The 23,626-nt window shown below is 40.2% G+C and overlaps 1 protein-coding gene across 1 annotated transcript in view; it reads right to left on the bottom strand.

The window, feature by feature from the left end:
• Nucleotides 1-21,184, bottom strand: part of LOC137265372 (zinc metalloproteinase-disintegrin-like NaMP) — a 32,329-nt gene extending 11,145 nt beyond the window's left edge. The window contains exons 1-9 of the mRNA XM_067800761.1: nt 21,099-21,184; nt 20,663-20,769; nt 17,486-17,550; nt 10,839-10,905; nt 7,059-7,141; nt 5,275-5,338; nt 4,194-4,313; nt 2,289-2,360; nt 1,432-1,506 (exon numbers count right to left, since the gene is read on the bottom strand). Coding sequence (XP_067656862.1) covers nt 1,432-1,506; nt 2,289-2,360; nt 4,194-4,313; nt 5,275-5,338; nt 7,059-7,141; nt 10,839-10,905; nt 17,486-17,550; nt 20,663-20,769; nt 21,099-21,162 — 717 coding nt within the window. The 5' untranslated portion in view covers nt 21,163-21,184. The remainder of the gene's footprint in view (nt 1-1,431; nt 1,507-2,288; nt 2,361-4,193; nt 4,314-5,274; nt 5,339-7,058; nt 7,142-10,838; nt 10,906-17,485; nt 17,551-20,662; nt 20,770-21,098) is intronic.
• Nucleotides 21,185-23,626: the final 2,442 nt, after the last annotated feature.

The following is a 23,626-nucleotide window of genomic DNA, read 5'->3' as shown; positions in this document are numbered from 1 at the left end:
AACGAGTGAATGGTTTGGTATCTAGGGAGCGAAAGTGTAAATTTCAGTAGGTAGTTTAAACATGACGTTAATATTTATTGTCAGTATGCAGGAAACTATTTTAATAACAATTTATTTGCTGTTTAACGCCGCACTCAACATAGTTCCAGATATATAGCAGCCGCCTGTAAATAATCGAGTCTGGACCGGACAATCCAGTGATCAACATCATAAACACCAAACTATGCCATTGGGATACGATAACACGTGTCAACCAAGCCTGGCCACACGCCTCTTACGACAAACACATGTTGATGAATACCAAATCTAACCTGAATCTTCAAGGTTTTTTATGTTTGTTTGTTTGTTGGTTGGTTTTATAACAAACACGCGTATGACGAACTGTATCACCGACATTATACTGTATGTTTCAGTCGAAATGTATGCGTCGAACTACGCTTATAATGAACTTTAATTCGTGGTTCCATCGACTTCATTATTTCCGTAGATTACTGCATATAGGTGAATTCTCAACCCCATCTCTGTCTCACTGGGTAGTCTAAGGCGTTTGCTTATCACGTCGGAGAACCGGGTTCGATACCCCACATGGCTGCAATGTGTGAACGGATGCCAACCATCGTGTGACACCGCCCCATACCATTCAGTGGCTCCTTAACTAACAAGTGGGAGTGGGGTAGCCTAATGGTTAAAGCGTTCGGTAGTTAAGACAAAGACCCGGGTTCGATTTCCCACATGGGTACAATGTGCAAAGCCCATTTCTGGTGTCTCCGCAGTGATATTGCTGGAATATTTGCTAAAAGCTGCGTAAAACAAAACTCACTCACCTTACTCAGAAATAAAGGTAGCCCAGTTGGAATGTACAATATTTACCCACAGATCAATAATACTTTTTGCATACATGGAGACTGGTGCTAAAGTAGTGCACAGTGTACATTCGGCATTTACATGTTACCTGTGTTGGTGTACACACGCAATGATATAGGGCCCATGATTTAGTAGATGGTTACTTGTATCGCCCTGCTTCGTGGCAACACGAATTGGTATAGTGCAAGTTCGTTTTGGATATGCTCACTGTTTGAAGAAAGAAAACTCACAAGGCTTGGCAGTTAAAAGCTAAAGGTAACTATTATTTTATCGAGTAAAGGTTCGCGCCGCTTTTATCAATAGCCCAGTAGTATCTCGGCGGTGTAGTGTAGTTAGAGAACAGGCTTTCCGCTTGGAACAGTATTTCCGTTGTAACAGGGCCTGTCAACTTCAGAAGAGAGTGAGATTAGTTTTACGCCACTTTTAGCTATATTCCGGCAATACCACGGTGTAGGACACCAGAAATGGGCTTCACAAATTGTACCCATGTGGGAAATTGAACCCGAAATGTCGAACCCAGCGTGACGAGCGGATGCTTTAACCACTGAGCTACCCTACAAGTGTTACCAAGTCAAGGTGTGCCACCATTTCCTCTGCGTACTTTACAGCCTTCTGCTTGTCCTTGCTGAGGTAGTTCATATACTGAAACAGACACAGTGTCTTCATCATGGAGAAAACAACTCTACCTTGCCACGTAGTAAATGCATATGTCGATGTCAACAGTACTTCCTTTAGCATCTAGAAGCTGGCATGATGAAGAACAATTTTATGGATTTACCATTTCTTTATTGCAATAGATGTGATGTTTCTTCATAGATGTTAACACCCTTGTCGTGAAACTGAAACGTGATGGCTATTGCAGTGACTTTTAGTTATAAGAATAATTCACTTCATTCATTAGAAACGTTCTTGTTAGTTACTGTTTACAATATAAAAATATCTATAAGTAAGCATTTTATGACTTTTATACTTACATAAATAGTTCGCTTTATCAATTAGAAAAGATTTTTAACAGTCCTCATCAAAGTAATTTCATGTTGATCGATACATCCCCTTTTGTTACAAGAGAAAGCAGTAATGCTGTTTTTGTGTTGAAGTCCAATGTGGATGCAAGTATTAAACGACAGACATTTATCATTATTTCTAAACCCGCGACTAGAGAAATTTTCTTCACAGTTCTAGATAAGTAATCAGGCCGATCTGGGAACTGAACTCACAATCGTACAGCTCATACAACTTCACAGGGGATGTGTAATATTGGTGAAGTCTGCCCTCTAATATACAACCTACTAAAACTTCCGGGAAACTCAGGCTAACTAACAGCACGGATAATGTATAGTAATACTGATGATTGATGTGACGCTGACAACACACATTGGCTATAAACAGAATAACACACGTGACATTGATGTTAATTTGCTTACCATCTTAAACCCGAACACAACAAACAGCTCCAAAAGTTTAACGTCTGAGCTGCGTCTATGACGTGAGCGACGCTGGAAAGAAACAAATATTGTTCTGTGAAATCTGAAAATTGAGATTAGATTTACTTCCCCGTAGATACCTGCACGTTAATTTGTACTAAAATATTATATGGAAGAATGGTTGAATAATATACTAAGTAGAATCGGTCTACAATCGCCCAGGCGTCTGGGGAATTATTAGTCCTCATAATTGGCGTCCCTCGATGGCATCGAGATCTGATATTCTCTTCCCAAATACACCCGGAAAAACGTATTGCAACACCCCTTATTTCATAGTATCAATATTTCACCATCAACTGTAGCAACGGAATTTAATCAACCCTCATTTTAACTTACTATCTGAACCTCAAAGAATAATTACATGGCAAATCTAAACGCAAAAAGAACGAAAAACTGTAATTTGTTCTTACAAGCAAACAAGACAAAAATGGTCAAATGACGTTATCAGGTGCGTTCATTTTCAAGATTCTGATATACAATCCCCAAGAAATCATATGTGTCAATAAACGAGCACAATGCCAATATCTGGTGCGCGCCAACTGCATAATATTCCTGGCCGTCCTCATTTACTGTGTTTGACGTTGGGGTATTGCGTACCTCATTTGATGGAGGGCATGTAACATAACAATTTTGTATCGGAGGATCTCTCTGGATGTGGAGTATTCTACGACCAATAATGTCCCAAACATGCTCTAATGGGTTGAGATCTGGAATCCTGGCGTGTGTAGTTGCTGCTGCCGCTAGACGTACGAAATCACTGACAGCATGTACACGATGTAGCCTTGCATTACCGTCCATGAAGACTGACTTTATAAAGTCAGGAGGATTGCAATCAAAATGTGGTCCAACAACCCGGTCTAGAATGACAGTGATGTACCGTTGTCCATACAGGTTTGTCTCAAGGTCAAGTAAAAAGCACTCCGACATCACCAATGTACGCCCGCCAAACGGTTCTTGCTTCAAGATATTCCGTTGTGTATATGCAATGTTATACGAGTTCGACCAACCGTCAGGAACAGATCACATCTTTCTTCCAAATAGTGGACCCTTCCCATGACCTCAAATTCGAGTGACGATGTGGACATGCCAACGAATGGTATGGATTTATAACGTCAGTAATACTTACAACGCGATGTTTCTGGGCTGCTTGTTGCCCCTTCCTCAGGTGAATGACAAAATATCATAACTAGCAATATATATAGCATGTATAGGAAGCCAGTGACGATGTGGACGCCAGTCTGTTTTAAAAACACTACTTGACTTGAACGGATGACGTCTTGTGATTCTCTGAAGGGTTAACACCTCCCTATGACCACTCTCTGTAACGCTAACTGTCATTCATGTCTTTAGTGCGCTGAAGTTTTCAGGCCAATGGGCTAATTCTCGAGGGATGGTAACCAACATCTCTTGTCATCAGGCCCCAGGGTTATTTTAGCAATATTTCAGCAATATCACGTAGGTGGACACCAGAAATGGGCTCCACGCATTGTATCCACGTGGGGAACCGAACCCCGGGTCCTCGGTGTGACGAGCGAACGCTTGAGCCATTAGGCTACCTTTGTCACTTGAGGAGGCCTTATATTTGCTTATCAAGAACAAAATCAATTGATTTCCCAAGTTGTCGAGCTGGAAGAACAGTTCAGTGGAATTTGATAGTCTTGATGACGAGAACACCCGCTGCACGTGTATGTATATCTATAAAGTTATGGTGCGTCCGAATGGTCAAAGTCATCATACAAACCAGCATACTTTATATGTAAATAAAGAACATATAAATGACAACACGGGTACAAGTGTTGCGATACTTATTCCATGAGTATGTACTGATCCAAAGTATGCACTTACACTGCTTTTTGTGCGGTCCGCTGCAGTTATCCATTTATACCGTGATCTTTGTTCCGCTTCACAAGGTGACATCGTATTATTGTGCTGTGCCGTCATGCGGCTTATGAGGTACTCATCAGCCTAAACAAAAATGGCAGTGACTTCATGTAACAACCATAAATGCTTTATACACCGTTTGACATACTTAAGGTAGATGATACCTTGATGTGTGCGTTGCTTCCACGTGTGACACATAAAGTTATAAGTTATCAGTAATTCAATATCGATATGAAAGTCTGTTCAATAATGTATTATATTAACATAGTGATTTATAATAGTATGTATGTATGTATGTATGTATGTATGTATGTATGTATGTATGTATGTATGTATGTATGTATGTATGTATGTATGTATGTATGTATGTATGTATGTAAGTATGTATGTATGTATGTATGTATGTATGTATGTATGTATGTATGTAAGTTTGTATGTATGTATGTATGTATGTATGTAAGTATGTATGTATGTATGTATGTCTGTATGTATGCATGTATGCATGTATATGTGTATGTATGTATGTATGTATGTATGTATGTATGTATGTATGTATGTGCGTTCATGACCTATGAAGACCAGGCCGACGATATGTCTTTTGTTTTTGGCAGGAGTGAGCGAGCGAGTGAGTGAGTATGCTTTTACACCGCTTTTGGAAAGCTTCAGCAATATCACGAGGGGAACCAGAAATGGGCTTCACGCATTGTACCCATGTGGGAAATCGAACACGGGTCATTGTCTTAACTAGCGAACGCTTTAACCTCTAGGCTACCCCACCCCCACTTGTTTGTTAAGGGGCCACTAAGTGGGATAGGGCTGTGTGTCATGATGGTTGGCATCCGTGTGCACGAACTGCTCTCCCTAGATCTATACGGTTAACCCAGTTATCACTGCCTTTGAGCATGGGCCCGATTCCAGGTAGTTTATGTCCTAGCGTTAGATAGAGCATTGATGTCTGCGCCGTAAAACATCATACATAATACCTTTGCTTCTTTGAGCAGCCAAGCTCACACAAAGTGAAGATTTGAGAAGAAATATAACCGACCTCTTTGTCTTTTTTCGACGCAAGTTGAATCCGCCATGACTTCCCCTTGTGAAATATGTAACCACTGTGAAATAAGATATGTTATTGTTTCACTATAATGCGATGATAATAAATAGTGGCTGACGTGTTTTAAATGTTAATATCAGCTGTAGTGAGTCGACCCTGTGTCCCGGATGTGTTATAACGGTTCTTTTACTTAACATTCACTGGTGTGTCTAGGCCGGGGTTCCAAGAAGCAATATTAAGGCTATTAAGTCGGTAATAAAATATGGTAGATACGACAGTCACAGCGCTAAGATCACTTCGTGAAACGGACCTGGGTCTACCAAATTTAATATTACTCCCACCTAATGACACATAAACCGATTAAAGGACTATCCCTTTAAACGGGTCAATTCTTTCATCAAGAACAGATAGATGATATCCTAGATACTATCGATTTATGTCAAAAATCATGGGACACAGGTAACCTAACTGCCACTTACACTGTCACATGAACGCGAACCGCCTTATAACAACAGTGATTGATCCAATGTCAGCCCTGAACATTCCAGGGTAGGTGCAAGCTCTCAGAGTTATCTGAGAGTCATATATTGGGTCCTGTATTGCTCGCTTCATCTATCCCTTGGGTGGAATTACCAGGTGTTTTAAGTGCTAACATACGCTGTAGTCGAAATTTAATAAAATCTAATTTAATTCAAATCATATTGCACACACGTGTCGTTTAATTTGTCAGGAAAGTTGTATCAGATGTCCCTGTTTGTTTGAAGTGAATACTACATGTTCTGGAGATCATGGCTTATACTTTGGGTTGCTTCTTCTGTTTAGTATCCGGGCTCTATCGAAGTAGCATTGCGTCATACGTAAACCAGTGCATAGGTCGTAACGTTAGTAACTCTTAGTGGATGGGCTGGGGAGAAACTAGTCTGTCGTACAGACCCTGTAGCAAATATATCCAAGAAAGCCCACGCAAGTCTAGAAAATGTGGCAAGTCTAGATTTCCTCAGCTTCAGGATAATGAAGAAAGTCTCAGGGCTCCATATCATTATTATTTTTTTTAACTATGAACTGTTTTCAGTAAACTATGTTCATTTCAGAGACTAGTTGTTAGTCCAGGGTGAGTGAGTTTGGTTTTACGCCGCTTTTAGCAATATTCCAGCGATATCACGGCGGGGGACACCAGAAAATGGGCCTCACACATTGTACCCATGTGGGGAATCGAACCCGGGTCTTCGGCGTGACGAGCGAAGCTTTAACCACTAGGCTACCGCACCGTAGCCTGTTTGTCTAGGGAGACATCGCAGGACTACGAATTTAGTAGTAGTAATAGCAACATTCCAGCAATATCACACCTTCTAGCCATTTGGGAAATCAAACCCCTGCCGTCGGCGGGACGAGCGAACGCTTTCATCAGTAGGCTACCCATCGAGCCTTGACTCTTGGACGCGGATGTCTAAAGTTTGACAACACATGTTGTTGAAATTCTAAAAGTTATCAAACTCGCGCTTTCACACGTCCAACACATGTTGTCAGACTTTCGAGTCATGTGACCGTCATGTCCCCGTTCACGAAACAATTTCGTTGACTGCGATTAGTTGTTTCTGGGCAACACGAGTTTGTCAACACCGGAATTTAGAATAGAAACCAATCCTATTTCTCGCCAACAGTTTGACAACTCTGAAATTGGTGTTGGAGGCGAGGTGTTGGAATGTTCACACTCTCAAACTCGAATTTGACTACATGTTATGCATTGAGAGTATATAACACATACAAATGTTAGTCACCTGTAAGTGAAACACCCAGTTATGACAACTTGTGACGTCCCCAAATCATGCAGAGCCCCTTGGTAGATGCACCCAGATGGTTTCTGGAAAAAAGAAGGATCCAAATAGTTATTACGTAATTAGTTGGTTATATGCCAGAGGGAGTGAGTTGTGTCAGCTGTGTTACCTCGGCCATGGAACTCACGGACATGCCAATGGTGTCGTCAAACCTAAGACAATAATCGGAGCAGTTCGCAGGGAGCGTAACTCTGTACAGCAGCTTGCTGCCTCTTAGGCGACTTGGAAACCAGTGCCTCTCGGTTGCAATGTAAGTAAATGTATATAAGGTATACAAATGTATATATACTTCCATTTTCAATATCTATAACTGTAGTAATCGTGATACACATTCTTCACAACGTTGACCTTTACGCGACAGAATCGTTCTTGTGGGATGAGTGTGAAAATGTTTTTACACTGCTTTCAGCAATATTCCAATAATAAAACGGCGGAGGACACTGGAAATGGGTTTCACACATAGTACCCATGTATTGAATCGAACCTGGGTCTTCGACATGACGAGCCGATACTTTAACCACTAGGCTACCCCACCACCCTGTGTACCTTATACTGACTGCAATAACAACTAAAGACGCGCCTCGTCTGAAGGGGTCAAATAATAATAATGCATTTGTTTAAGCGCCTAATGTCCGACCACTGCAGCTCAGTGGTACTGTGCAGAGAAAATACATTCGTAACTCGTCTCTTTCCGTGACGTACACGAAGACACCTTGCCGGAATGACACGAGTAGTCATGAATGGAGAAAACAGAGAAGCTAGAAAAAGAGGGGGGTTTATTGGCTCCTAAATATTTCCAGGGAAGATACAGGTTTCAGTTCAACTGGCAGCGAGTTCCACAAAGCTAGTGCAGCAACACTGAAAGATCTGGTGATGTCATAAAGGGTTGAGTTGGTGATGCAAATCGTATCGAACTGTAGTCTCCCCTTTACTGGAGGCAGTGCAGCGACCTCAGCACAGGGGTGATGTGTTCCTGACATTTTGTCCTGGTTATGATGTTGATAGCTCTGTTTTGTACAGGCTGTTGTATTGCTGTTGTTCCTAACGCATGGGAGTTGCAGCAGTCTAGGCGTGATATGACGTATGACTGACCAAATAACATCGCATTGTTGACCTTGACTCTCATTCTTCGGTTTGCCATGTAGGCCTGGAACCATTGTAGTGCTGTTCCTGTGATGCCAACAGTGTGTGTGGTCCACGCGTTCATCACTACTCGTGTCATTCCGGCAAACCGATGGCGTCTCGTACCACTCTCATAGCCATGTTTACGACTGGGTCCTGTCTAAGTGCAAACGTGCATGGAGATGAAAATAGTCTTATACTATAATCAAGGAAAGAATTTCCAAACATGACTCTTAGAATATCCTACATCCAGTGGGAAAAACAGCGACAGGGTCATTCCGTTTGCATACATGTTTCAGTGTTGAAAGCGGTTCATCCTTTAGCACAACGTTTATGTTTAAATTGTGCTTTGTATAGTTTAGCAAGGTTTCAAAGTTCAACGGTTCCGCCATTTTCAGAGACGAGTACTTACGAATGTGGTCCACGATGTCGAAAGCCGCTGAAAGGTCGAGTAGTACCTCTTCCTTTTCCATATGAGTCAAGATGTCATTATGAATTCCGAGAAGAGGTATTTGTGTGCTGTGCTTTTACTTGTTGACTAGCTGGAAAATATCATGATGATGCAAGTTCATATGACTCCTCAATCGTCTCAGAACCACAGAAGAGGCAAGTTGAAGACAGGTCTGTAATTTGTTGGTACACATGGATCAAGATTGCTGTTGTTCTACAGTAACTGTTGTGGCCTAATGAAGTCGGTAGTGAGCCCTCTTGGAGAGAAGAATTGCTTGCTGATGATATAAGAAATTGGCATGATTCCAGACAATTTCTGAGAAGCCAATATGGTACTGGATCTAATTCACAGGATTTTCAAGGCGCAGATTTGATCGTATCTGTAATCTCTTTGATCTTTGCTGGTTCAAATATGACAAGTTGTGTGCCGCGAAAAGGTTGGTCCTGTTCCCGGGGATTGCTGCTCCAGCACTGACGTTTAGTCTCTTCACTTTCGTAAAGAAGAATTCCACAAACTCCTATGCACGTAGACTGGACTCCTCTTGAGAAAGTTTGACTGGCAATGTTTGTGGTTATCTTAGTCTCTTTGTAAGAGTGATTGGCTGTCGGCTGTTTCCCTTACATTCTTCAACCTTTTTAGTCATGTGGTTTAGTTTTGCTTTCATGGTTGTCTAATCGCACACCAACTTACATCGTTGCAGAGTTCAATCACCGTTGTGTCAGGTCCAGACGTTATTATTTATTGGGTGACGTGACTTTAGATGAAACATAGCCGACTGTTACGACATTGGATACTAAATGGATCATGACGTTGTAAGATGCTGCCCTATAGTTTGGAATACCACTGACGTTATACAAGACACTGCATTAATGTTCCAGATGATATTGCCGATTTTTCGAATTTTGCTGAAATACAAATTGTGGTGTACGTTTGTATATAATGTGACTTTGAAGACAGATAGGGTTTTTTCGGTAAGGAAGACATGAAATGTTTTCTTAATGTTGACAGATGTCATACAGTCCGTTCATTTATATCGTACATTAAATTCCTTTCTGTATATTTTTTATACAGTCGTGAAACACATTACGCTACAGATACAAGCCTAGCCCATAAACCTCACGTCGGAAGGCTAATAGATAATTCAGATGACATTTTACTGTCGCACAAAGCTTGACGTGTGATGTAGTACAGGGCACATGTCCTACATTCTGTTATGCAGGAATTAATCCTTTGATGAGCCTTGTTCATGATCTTTTAGCGTTATATAAACCATCTTTGACAGTAGTTCAAAGGCCCAGTGATCATCATCGACCAACTCGGTGTTATGGTTAAGTCCAAAACGAATCTTACGTCGTCATTTCCTTGATAAATGTCAGCCAGTGGATAAGCAGGGGATTAATTCCTGCCACAAATTACCAGCACAGATTTCACCATTGCACTGACGAGTGTGGCGCCTGAGGTATGCGGGACGATAGGTTAGGACAGTGTAGAACGCTGCTTGTCACTCCGGAGACCGGGTTTTATTCCCAACATGGGTACAAATCTTACTTCTGGTGTTTCTAAGTTGTGATACTGCAATATTGATGAAATGTTCCTAAACGCGACGTGCACCTATACTCACTCTAAAGTATATCATTAGTATCATTAATATCGACTATGGTTATATTTGGATTAGTAAAATAATTTCATATTCATTTATGTGTATGCCGGGTTAAAAATACAAAGAAAATCAAACGTTTTCTCCTCATATTAAGTTCAGCTTTGAACGATTTCTTTGGCAATCGTTCGACACTATTTGAGAGAACTGTTTAAATACAGTAAGTCCATACATAAAGGTACGATTGTGCATTTGTAAGAGTGCGTCCCCGAGTTTGTATTACTTGGAAGGCGAGTCATATTGTAAACCTCGAGTATTTCATTAAACGCAGCGTTTAATATCAGCTTGAGAGGAAGGTGATGCAGTTCAGGGCGGTTACCACTGGTTAGACCATTGAGCGCGTTGCTGACAAACTGAGAAACAGAATCCGGGATTCAAACCCAGGATCATTTCTGAAAGTCTTTTTGACTAATGAACCATTCTTGCTTCTACAAACCTCTTACATTTAGATGTGTATCTTTCAGTGGCCAGCTCTTATGTGAAACAAACTTACCTCTTTGTAGACTGTTGTTCCTTCCTGGTGGACAACTCTGGTTAGGAACTTCCGGTGGATCAAATTTCTGAAGAAAATGAATATTTTTGTGCTATGTAAGTGCACTGTGGAATAACACAGATAATTACAGTGTCTATTGAACAGTTACAGAGTGTGACATCCCCTATATAGCTGAACATGTACTCAGTTCTATAGGTTGACAGCTCTTCACGTAGAGATATGAGAAGTATTTTGTCGTTTTTATTTATAAATACGTAAATAAAAATACAGAAATCAATACTAATAAACTATTTCTGCATTAGCAGTTCAACAAGGATAGATGTTTATGACTGTGCTCTTTTTCGATTATGTAATGTTTTATGTTCTTTCTGAGATTCCTAATATCTCTCGGTCCATTTCGTGTTCATGGTAAACTAAAGGGCGAAAGAAACTTATCATCTGATGCTGTGGCTCATAAAGAAGACACCAAGGCATATATGATAGAAATATTGTTTATTGTACACATTTAACCATTTACCAAACATGAAACAAAACCACCAATGTCCAGTCCTGTCGATAGCAATCAGGTCACGAAATCAAGCACAAGAGAAGTGGGGTCAAAATGAAATGTTACCTAATCAGAGATCATTCACAAGATGTGTTTCAAGTTACATCATGGAACTGTACAGGCCTTCAGTAGCATGTGTGACGTCCCCTTAAATAAATACATGCCAAAATACGTCTCCTCGTGCATGACATCAGTCGCCGGATGACGTCAGCAGGAATTCTGTGTCCCACATCCAAGAGAACTTGTTCGAGCTGCTGTCGATTTGCTGGTGGAGGTTGCCGTTGTCCCAACTGTTTGTCAGGATGATCACAGAGATGCTCTGTCGGATTCATATCCGGATATCGTCCTGGGCAGGACAATACGTTGATGTTCACGTTGTTGAGGTAGTCTTGTACGACCCTGGCAGTATGCGGAGATGAGAAGAGTTCTTTGCTGACCACAATTCCCGCCCCATGGCACCGCCTCTACAGCAAAGGTGCACTTCTTGGACACGGTTTGCCACCAGTCGCTCACCCCTACGTCTGTAAACACGAACTTGCCCATTTTGGAACATTAAGAATCGACTCTCGTCTGTAAACATAAGTCTCTCCCAATCACGTCGCTGGCACCGACGTACAGTTCCAACCCACTGTACCCTGCATTGACTATGTGGATGGGTCAGTGCCATTCCACGAAAGGGAGGGTGAGCTCTGAGTACGGGTCGTCTGCTGATGGGGTGTCCCAAGGCCATCGCCGTCGTTGACGTCGCCGCGACGGGTCAGTTCTGTAAATGTACTGCCCAGATGTAGCGGTCTTTAGCTGGCGTGATAACCCTTGGTGTACCCGTTCTGGTGTAGATGTTTTCTGAAAACATTTCACTTTATGTTAGCATGTGTAATGCGAAAACGTTAATTTAAAAGTGGTGTGTTTCTCTTGCCCGGTCTTAGTATTGTAGTTCAGATTGATTGTTGCCATTGTTAAAGCAGTACATTCTTCTGCCTTGCGAATCTTCTTTACAAGAGGTAAAAATTGTCATTTATCGTTTATGTATCATAATAAATGGAGATAAAGCCGTCAAGGTCCCGGTGTAAAATAGGCATTCAGCAATCCATGCTTGCCATAAAAGGCGACTGTGCTTGTCGTAAGAGGCGACTAACGGGATCGGGTGGTCAGGCTCGCTGACTTGGTTGACTCATATCATCGGTTCGCAGTTGCGCAGATCGATGTTCATGCTGTTGATCACTGGACTGTCTGGTCCAGACTCAGTTATTTACAGACCGCCAAATAGCTGGAATATTGCTGAGTGTGGCGTGAAACTAAACTCACTCACTCACTGTCTAATCGCGCCTGACATAATGTCTTTGTAGATCATTTTCTTTACAACAAAACTGTCAATCGTTAAGAAAATTCTTGAGTAGTTTGTTTCATTTTAAAAATTGCACTTACTCACTTAACTATTCCACGATTACACGGATCAGGTCTCAGTGAGGTTCTTGAAGTACACGGGAGTGTGTCTCTTGGTAGGCTTACATCGTAGGGGGAAAATTCGCATGTTACCACCGCGAAGATAGAATCAATAATTGCTTGATATGAGTTAATCCCCCTTTTTTATAAGCAGCTATAACTTTACAAATCTTAAAACAGTGATAAACCATATTAAGTTCAAAAATTTTAAATTCCTGATGGATGTTTAAATGAAAACAAGTGTTGCTTTAGTTGGTATAACCTTTTTGTGTTTAGAGTGACTGGAACAACCCATCACTGAAACCTCTTCAACTCTCACATAATTTATGGAGTACAAACATTCTGTCTGCTAGATTTGTCGACCGACAATTTTCCCTTTGTTACTACATTTATCTTTTTTCAGAAAAAATAACTTTGCTGCCGTTATTTGTAGTGACGTCATACAGTCATTGACAAATACATTATATTGACTTGGCATTGAGTCCTCTTGTTCCGCAGTTGTAATCGTGCAGGTATTGGTCATGATTCTCTATGTGGATCGGGTGGTCAGGATCGGTGACATGGTTGACGCATGTCATCCTATCCCAGTTGCACAGATCATTGCTTTGGTTGTTGATCACTGGATTTTCTGGTCCATAAGCGATTATTTACAGATGACATATAGTTGGAATACTGTTGAGTGTGGTGGTAAAGAACAAACAAAATATACAAACACAGAAACAAACATGCACTATACGGGTACACTTGACAGCTAAAACAAGTGAGCAAATGAGTCTCTAAAGTCTATTTTCCTTCAGGACGATAAAGCGATTTAGATCAGGTGTTTTTCTAATATTGCCTTTCTGACAACACAATTTAGAACTTGTGTTATTGCTCCGTAAACAACAACAGTTATCTTAAAGAGATATCATGACAGCTGAAATTGGACTGAGAGTTAGAATGGTTGGCTTTGCGTTGCTCAACTTGTAAGATCTGTGCACTCTGTGACTCAGTGGGGAGGCATGTAAAAGAAAAGTGTTGAACACATCCACCCACCAACAACGCCCCCTGCACCCCCCCTCTCTCTCTCTCTCTCTCACACACACACACACACACACACACACACACACACACACACACACACACACACACAGCACCAGTAAATGATAAAATATAGCAACATCTGTTTAAACTATTATGAAACGAACGTCTGGATATTAATGCATATGTTTGTAAATAAACAAAGTCAATTTTTATTGTTTATGTGTCGCCTGGTCTTATGTTTTCAAACCAGCGTGATACTTTAGCATCCAATGTTTCAGCAATGATCGTCATAAATCCTCTTCATGTGGATTGGTATTGTACTGTCAGGGAAACGGAAAACACTGACTAATCACCTGGTTATATGCACAGTAGTACCTACCTGCCTAGGTAAACATATCACTTACAAAGAGGTTTCAGCTTTGCTTTTACAACACAAGCTCTCAGTATTTTTTATCAGTATATCAAAATAATAAATAAGCTGTACTTATTGGGTGGATAGATTGTGAGAAATATAGGAAATTCCTCTGTGATTACTTTCTCAACAATTATTCACCAACGGAGACATGTTCTGCAAAAACAGCGAGTTATCAAATAAAAGTCTTAGACCACAAGCGTTAAAATCTGAATTTCAGGAGCTTGGGGGTGAGCACGGATTAATATTCTATTCCCACAATGCATCCACCCATACTGCACCATGGACTCCCGCCAACAAAGTAAACTATGTGCCTTATATAATTTCACTGAAGCAATGTTTCACATTTACAGTGATACCTCCGCATACTTATCAGACGCGCAAAACAGTCGATAATCAATAGTTCGATTTCTAGGTTTCCTGATTCAAATATATATACACCTCTGCCCACGTCGGAATTTCATTTGAGCTATGGGGATTTGGTACAAATGATCACAATATATCTCGCAGCCATAGCAACATCACAAACACAAACAATAAAATCTTCTTGAATGGCTACAACGCTCACTGTATACAGTTTAATAGTTATTACAAGACGCAAGCCGATGTGGATTAACCAAATGTTTTTACTCAGGAAAGGAATGATAGATCTGTTTAAAAATCCAAAAATCGTCTACGATTGATACTACTGGCTTCTTGCAACTCATAACTACACATCAACAATAGAGAGCACAGGGGTTAGTATACAGCCTTGTCGAATCCAGGCTTTGGTGACAAGGAAACCGTCAATGGTCGTATATCATTAACGTACGCAAAGGTTTGTTAGTTTTGAGTGTAGTTTGAAATGGACTTTGGCTTTGAAAAACTGCAAAGAGACACTTTTACAAATTGGAGACGTTGATAAGTAACATTTTCATCAGTAGCTTGAGATCTACGTTAAAAGATTGAATTGTGATAATGGGTGTACTAAGGTCAGACACGCCAGGACATGCGGCAGGTGTGTATACTCATTGAATGGCTTAATCAGCTTTATCAATAGTTTCAAAATTGTAAACCACAAAACCAAACCCATATTCAAAGTGAGTATAGTTCTACGCCGCTTTTACCTACATTACATCGAATATTAATGCGAGGGACACCATGAGGGAAATCGAAGCCGGGTGTTCGGCGTAAGGAGCGACAGCTTTAACCTCTAGGCCACCCCACCCTTCCGCTATAACCATAAGTGATGTCAGTTAAAAGTAGTAGCGACAGTTCAACGCAAAGATTCCGATTCGCGCGAAAGACCTACCCAACCCTTCAACAGTACATTCATGTCATAAGTAATTTTACTTCGCAATCTCACAGCATATTGTCCACAATTGAACATAATGCAAATAGTCAGTTGCATATAACATTTAGCACGCTTTCTAGCTGGAGTACAAAATATATATGTAAGCATAACAGGAACGTTAAATTATGGTTACTTTCATTTAATTATGACACATACATAATCTTGAGACTACCAGTGGTATGAGTTGGGTTTTATCTCGCTCTGAGCCAATACCATGGCGGGGGACACCAGAAATGGGCTTTACACATTGTAACCATGTTAGGATTCAGAACCGGCACTATAGCTTGACAAGCGAACGCTTTAGCCAGGGGGCTACCTCACTGCCCTAGAGATAAGCATACATTAAGATACTGCTCACGTATAACTGTCAGTTCGCGTTTGAACTCGGAGTATATCCCCTTATGCTGTCTTAACACGATTATCTGGAGTGTTGTACATACCACAACATGACAACACGACGACAATATACGACATCGTCGTTGCAGACACAGGTGATCAAACAAGCCTCTAAACAATTCATAATGTTTGGGCATTGTAGAGTATTAATGGAGATTACAGACCATATTTATTAACATGTTGTAGGGCGAGACAGTGCTGTCTAGATACAGAGATGCGATGACGATGTGTATGTGTCATTAATAGGTATGGCTCGCCCATAAACATTTATGGAAGATATGCGATATGATTAATACTTAATCCGAACTACATTCAATAGTTTCTGGCTGTATTCTGTTTACCTGGTTTGATAACGATACCAGTAAGCTGGAGATTGACGTTAATTTCGTGTTTCTTTCTGAGTTATGGATACGATTATATTTATTAAAGATAGCCGAGTAATATACTGCTGTCGTATACTACTTTGGGTAAACTATCTCGCAGTATATGATAACGTTTTAGAAGAAAAAACACAGCAGAATATATAGAGGATACTAAACGACCTTCCGAGTAATAAATTGGCAGAAACTGCGGCGAAATTGCCTACAGTGTGAGGACTCTCAGCTTTCAAGTCAAGCAATGTCTAGTAAAATCGCGACATCAACATTAGCATTGTGACGTCACAACTTTGAACCATTTTGACGTCATACGTCAAGCGGTATTACACTAGTGTAATATTGAAGTGAAAATATTACACTGCAGTATCTTCAACGGGCGAGTAATAAATTCGTGTACTTCACAGGTTTGGAGGGGAGGTAGAGTAGAACTGTGGTTTATTTCGCGGCAGTTTCTGTCAATTTATGTTTGCGAGTAATAAACAGAATACTAAACTCGCTTCCGTGATACATCATTTATATTAAACTCGTTAAAGATTTAGTATCAAACGAGCGAAAGCGAGTTTGATACCAAATCATTAACGAGTTTAATAAAACTGGTATTACACGGAAGGTCGTTAAGTATCCTCTATTTAGGCGTTCACCCGTCACGCCGAACATCTAGGTTTGATTCCCCACATGAACACATTGTGCAAAGCTGAGTTTTGGTGTGCCCGGCCGTGATATTGCTGAAATTTTGCTAAATGAGGCGTAAACCTAAACTCACTCACTCAGGGTTGGAAAATAGACGTTTTAATTTACTTTCAAAACCTGCTCGGTGTTTTCCGAATCCACACAGACAAAACTTAGCCTTCAGGAAACTATCAATCTCACTTACAGAAACAAATATTTCAAATCTATTTTGATGACCAATCCTGTCATGCCAAAGGCTTGGGTTCGATTCCCTACATCGGAACGATGTTGCTGGGATATTGCCATAGATGACGTAAAACCGTTTAGCATGGACGATGTAATTAGGATTGTATGTCAAATACCCTTCGGGTCTTTTTTTCGCAGGAAGCTCATACTTTAAAGAAAGTAAATATGATAAAAATGAAATGTTTACCCTTAGATTCTTACCTATTGCGGACAAGCTCCATCGTCATCGAAGTGTTCAGTTGATGGAGGTACATTTCCAGCATGACCTGAAAGAACAAGCGGTGTTTCATTTCATTGGTATATATCTAACATGATCTGAAGGAACTACACGTGTTTTCTTTCACTGGTATTTACCTAGGTTGATCTGAAAGAACAACTAGTGGTTGATTTCATCGGTATTTACCTAGGTTGATCTGAAAGAACAACTAGTGGTTGATTTCATCGGTATTTACCTAGGTTGATCTGAAAGAACAACTAGTGGTTGATTTCATCGGTATTTACCTAGGTTGATCTGAAAGAACAACTAGTGGTTGATTTCATCGGTATTTACCTAGGTTGATCTGAAAGACCAACTAGTGGTTGATTTCATCGGTATTTACCCAGGTTGATCTGAAAGAACAACTAGTGGTTGATTTCATTGGTATTTTCCTAGGTTGATCTGAAAGAACAACTAGTGGTTGATTTCATCGGTATTTACCTAGGTTGATCTGAAAGAACAACTAGTGGTTGATTTCATTGGTATTTACCTAGGTTGATCTGAAAGAACAACTAGTGGTTGATTTCATCGGTATTTTCCTAGGTTGATCTGAAAGAACAACTAGTGGTTGATTTCATCGGTATTTACCCAGGTTGATCTGAAAGAACAACTAGTGGTTGATTTCATTGGTATTTTCCTAGGTTGATCTGAAAGAACAACTAGTGGTTGATTTCATCGGTATTTACCTAGGTTGATCTGAAAGAACAACTAGTGGTTGATTTCATTGGTATTTACCTAGGTTGATCTGAAAGAACAACTAGTGGTTGATTTCATCGGTATTTTCCTAGGTTGATCTGAAAGAACAACTAGTGGTTGATTTCATCGGTATTTACCCAGGTTGATCTGAAAGAACAACTAGTGGTTGATTTCATTGGTATTTTCCTAGGTTGATCTGAAAGAACAACTAGTGGTTGATTTCATCGGTATTTACCTAGGTTGATCTGAAAGAACAACTAGTGGTTGATTTCATTGGTATTTACCTAGGTTGATCTGAAAGAACAACTAGTGGTTGATTTCATCGGTATTTTCCTAGGTTGATCTGAAAGAACAACTAGTGGTTGATTTCATTGGTATTTACCTAGGTTGATCTGAAAGAACAACTAGTGGTTGATTTCATCGGTATTTACCTAGGTTGATCTGAAAGACCAACTAGTGGTTGATTTCATTGGTATTTACCTAGGTTGATCTGAAAGAACAACTAGTGGTTGATTTCATTGGTATTTACCTAGGTTGATCTGAAAGACCAACTAGTGGTTGATTTCATCGGTATTTACCTAGGTTGATCTGAAAGACCAACTAGTGGTTGATTTCATTGGTATTTACCTAGGTTGATCTGAAAGAACAACTAGTGGTTGATTTCATTGGTATTTACCTAGGTTGATCTGAAAGACCAACTAGTGGTTGATTTCATCGGTATTTACCTAGGTTGATCTGAAAGACCAACTAGTGGTTGATTTCATTGGTATTTACCTAGGTTGATCTGAAAGAACAACTAGTGGTTGATTTCATTGGTATTTACCTAGGTTGATCTGAAGGAACTACACGTGTTTTCTTTCACTGGTATTTACCTAGGTTGATCTGAAAGACCAACTAGTGGTTGATTTCATTGGTATTTACCTAGGTTGATCTGAAAGACCAACTAGTGGTTGATTTCATTGGTATTTACCTAGGTTGATCTGAAAGAACAACTAGTGGTTGATTTCACTGGTATTTACCTAGGTTGATCTGAAAGACCAACTAGTGGTTGATTTCATCGGTATTTACCTAGGTTGATCTGAAAGAACAACTAGTGGTTGATTTCATTGGTATTTACCTAGGTTGATCTGAAAGACCAACTAGTGGTTGATTTCATTGGTATTTACCTAGGTTGATCTGAAAGAACAACTAGTGGTTGATTTCATCGGTATTTACCTAGGTTGATCTGAAAGAACAACTAGTGGTTGATTTCATTGGTATTTACCTAGGTTGATCTGAAAGACCAACTAGTGGTTGATTTCATCGGTATTTACCTAGGTTGATCTGAAAGACCAACTAGTGGTTGATTTCATCGGTATTTACCTAGGTTGATCTGAAAGAACAACTAATGGTTGATTTCATCGGTATTTACCTAGGTTGATCTGAAAGAACAACTAGTGTTGTATCCCATTGGTATATACCAATCATATTCTGAAACGACATCTAGTGCTTGATTCCTTTAATTTATATAGACCATGCTCTGTAAGAACAACGGCCTTTGATCCAGCGTAGGCATATAGCACGCTCTGACCGGCATCGGTAGGCAGGCATCTAGTATGCACTGACCGTAGAAACCATATTCGGATGCGATGTGTATGTTACCAATGAAAGTAAACATACTAAGGAAGGGCGCTAGCATTAAAAGAAATCTAACTGCGCCTTGAAATTGCCCAGCAGTTATGATGAGGATGGTATGTGGTACACTTGTACATGTTCAATGGAACGGGAAGCCATAACTTCTTGTATATACTTGCACAAGACACCCTGTATACCCATACAAAATATGCTATATGTATGAAGGGAAGTGCACGTGTCCGTCTGACTATCTATTATGACACGAGGACTGTCACCTGACTTTTAGGTGTGTTTATTCAAACTATAAGATATACAACCAACTGTCAACGCACTGTTGTGGTCGCCATGCTGTAGACAAATGTTAACGCTGAGTTTCAGAGCTTATGTCATAGGTGGATGATTCCGCCGACATTGCGTTGCCACCACCAATGGAATTCAAAGAACTTTTGCAAAGGTTATATATCGCTTAATATATAAACGAGGAAGAGATGCGCTGAAAGTTTGTAGTAAACATTTCGTAAGGTAAAGTATTGATATTTGTGCTAATGAACAGGCAACCCTAAACATAATCATATATACACGGGGATATGCGGTATATAACAGCATCATATATTCCTGTTGGTCTGTCATTGCCGCTATGACGTCATTCTCGTTACATACAATCAACAATGACGTATAATGTCTATATTTCCAACCCCAGCCTTTCACTTTGGAATCTGAGACAAACGAACACTCCTCGCACTTTCATTCTTTTTATGAAACTTAAAAAAAAATAATAAATAAATTTCATTTTCTGAAAAAGGTCTGAATACCGTATTGTCCAAAGGCCGTCTTTTCTGTGTCTTCTCTTTGTGCATCCATCGTATTGTAGCACTCTCGGAATCTATTTTGCTAAGAATATCTTCATTTTCAGACGTTCCTACGCCACCCGAAAAGAATAAAGAATAAAGAAAATACATCTGAATTGTTGATACTCCACCACACCTACAAACTCGAAAACAAAACTACACACAAAAAGGTAACAAATAGAAAACAAAACAAAACATAATTAAAACAAATCAAATTCAATAAACCCAACAGGTATATAAACTAAATGTCAAAAGTATTTATCTACCATTTACACTTTTATTCGTATTATAACTAACATAAAATTGGTAAATGAAATATAAAATGTAATGTCAATGTATTTTTACATTTTGCAAACTTTGATTCAATATAAAATGAAAAGGATTCGAATAGATACCTTACCTGACACTGAAATCCACACGCACAGAAACAACAAAGTGGCAGTTAAGAGCAACTGAAAACCCATCTTCAAATCAACAACATGTTGCTCCACTGAAAATTCCCAAGCTACTCTGGTTTCTGTTTGTATAAGGCAGGTTTAAATCCTATCACGAAGTCATCCGATGGCATTTTCGAAGTAAATCTTTAAATTTAATCCAATCGCAGTCAGCCCTTTTCTTAGGCTAGAAGAGAGTGAGCATGTGTGTCATGAACGTTGCCAGCTCCACTGGGGGTATCACAGTCGGTAGGCTGGTAGGGTCTTTCAATACAGTACTCGGTGCGGCGAGGTAGCCTAGTGGTTAGCGTTCACTCGTCACGGGGTTCGATATACTGGGATGGATACAACCAACCCGTGAATATTCGGGTTGAATTGGTTTTCAGCGAACCATGCGTGTAAGGCGACTATATAACGGGACCATGGGGTCAGATTCGCTGACTTGGTTGACACCCCATTTGCGTACACAGATGCTCATGATGTCCATCATTGGATTGTCTGACCCAGATTCGGCTATTTACTGACCTCAGTCATATAGCTGAGTGCGGACTTAAACAACAAAGGACACACACGTGTGAAGCCCATGCCTGGTGTCTCCTACCGTAGTACTGATTGAAAAATGCTAAAAGCGTTGTAAAGTCATACTCACTCACTCAGTAAAGTACTCGCTCAGTGCTGGACTAGTAAATGCGTTCGAAGCCATGTCGCAGTCATCTGCCAGGAAAACGTTTGATCGACCAAACAGAAGTAACGTAGATAGCCGGATTTCTTGTTCATTACTTCAAAACAAACCAGTAAAGATCCGGGTTAGAACTGGTCTTCAGCAAACCATGCCTGTCGTAAGAGGTGACTCGTGGGATCAGGTGGTCAGAATCGGTGACTTGGATGACACATCATATCCCAGTCGCGTAGATCAAAGCTCATACGGTTCATCCCTGAATTGTCTGGTCCAGACATGACAGACCATTTTCATGTAGCTTTAATATTGCGGCGTACATCTAAACTAAACATCTGACCTTCATTGACTTCATTAACAGTTCTACATCCCTAACAAAAGCTTATCAGGAAACTGACGGTACCCTTTACGACCTTATTAGGCTCGTGACATGTACTTGGTTTTATGGATTAGTGGCTTTAACGTGTTAGTTTTTTTTTCATGTAGCAAGGACTGGTGGTTAAAACGTGTTAGTTTCTTTCATGTAGGCCAGGACTGGTGGTTAAAATGTGTTAGTTTCTTCATGTAGCCAGGACTGGCGGTTTAACTGTATTAGTTTCCTCATGTAGCAAGGACTGGTGGTTTAAATGGGTTAGTCTCCTCGTGTAGCAAGGTCTGGTGGTATAACTGTGTTAATTTCCTCGTGTAGCAAGGTCTGGTGGCTTTAACGTGTTAGTTTCTTCGTGTAGTAATGACTGGTGGTTTAAATGTATTTGTGTCCTCATGTAGCAAGGACTGGTGGTTTAAACATATTAGTTAGACATGTAGTAAGGCTGGTGGTTTAGAGGTATTAGTTTCCCAAGGTGGTTAAGGACTGGTGGTTTAAACGTATAAGTTAGACATGTAGTAAGGCTGGTGGTTTAGAGGTATTAGTTTCCCAAGTAGTTAGGGACTGGTGGTTTAAAAGTATAAGTTAGACATGTAGTAAGGGCTGGTGGTTTAGAGGTATTAGTTTCCCACGGTATGTTAGTTAGACATGTAGTAAGGCTGGTGGTTTAGAGGTATTAGTTTCCCAAGGTAGTTAAGGACTGGTGGTTTAAACATATTAGTTACACATGTAGTAAGGACTGGTGGTTTAGAGGTATTAGTTTCCCAAGGTAGTTAAGGACTGGTGGTTTAAACATATTAGTTAGACATGTAGTAAGGACTGGTGGTTTAGAGATATTAGTTCCCCAAGGTGGTTAAGGACTGGTGGTTTAAACGTATAAGTTAGACATGTAGTAAGGCTGGTGGTTTAGAGGTATTAGTTTCCCAAGTAGTTAGAGACTGGTTGTTTAAACATATTAGTTAGACATGTAGTAAGGGCTGGTGGTTTAGAGGTATTAGTTTCCCAAGGTAGTCAAGGACTGGTGGTTTAAACATATCAGTTAGACATGTAGTAGGGGCTGGTGGTTTAGAGGTATTAGTTTCCCAAGGTAGTTAAGGACTGGTGGTTTAAACATATTAGTTAGACATGTAGTAAGGACTGGTGGTTTAGAGGTATTAGTTTCCCAAGTAGTTAGAGACTGGTGGTTTAAACGTATAAGTTAGACAAGTAGTAAGGCTGGTGGTTTAGAGGTATTAGTTTCCCAAGTAGTTAGAGACTGGTGGTTTAAACATATTAGTTAGACATGTAGTAAGGCTGGTGGTTTAGAGGTATTAGTTTCCAAAGGTAGTCAAGGACTGGTGGTTTAAACATATTAGTTAGACATGTAGTAAGGGCTGGTGGTTTAGAGGTATTAGTTTCCCAAGTAGTTAGAGACTGGTGGTTTAAACATATTAGTTAGATATGTAGTAAGG

This window comes from Haliotis asinina, chromosome 15 (assembly GCF_037392515.1).
Source record: "Haliotis asinina isolate JCU_RB_2024 chromosome 15, JCU_Hal_asi_v2, whole genome shotgun sequence".
NCBI classification, from domain to species: Eukaryota; Metazoa; Mollusca; class Gastropoda; order Lepetellida; family Haliotidae; genus Haliotis; species Haliotis asinina.
The sequence above is the reverse complement of the archived record's forward strand: the minus strand, read 5'-3'. Positions and strand labels throughout refer to the sequence as shown.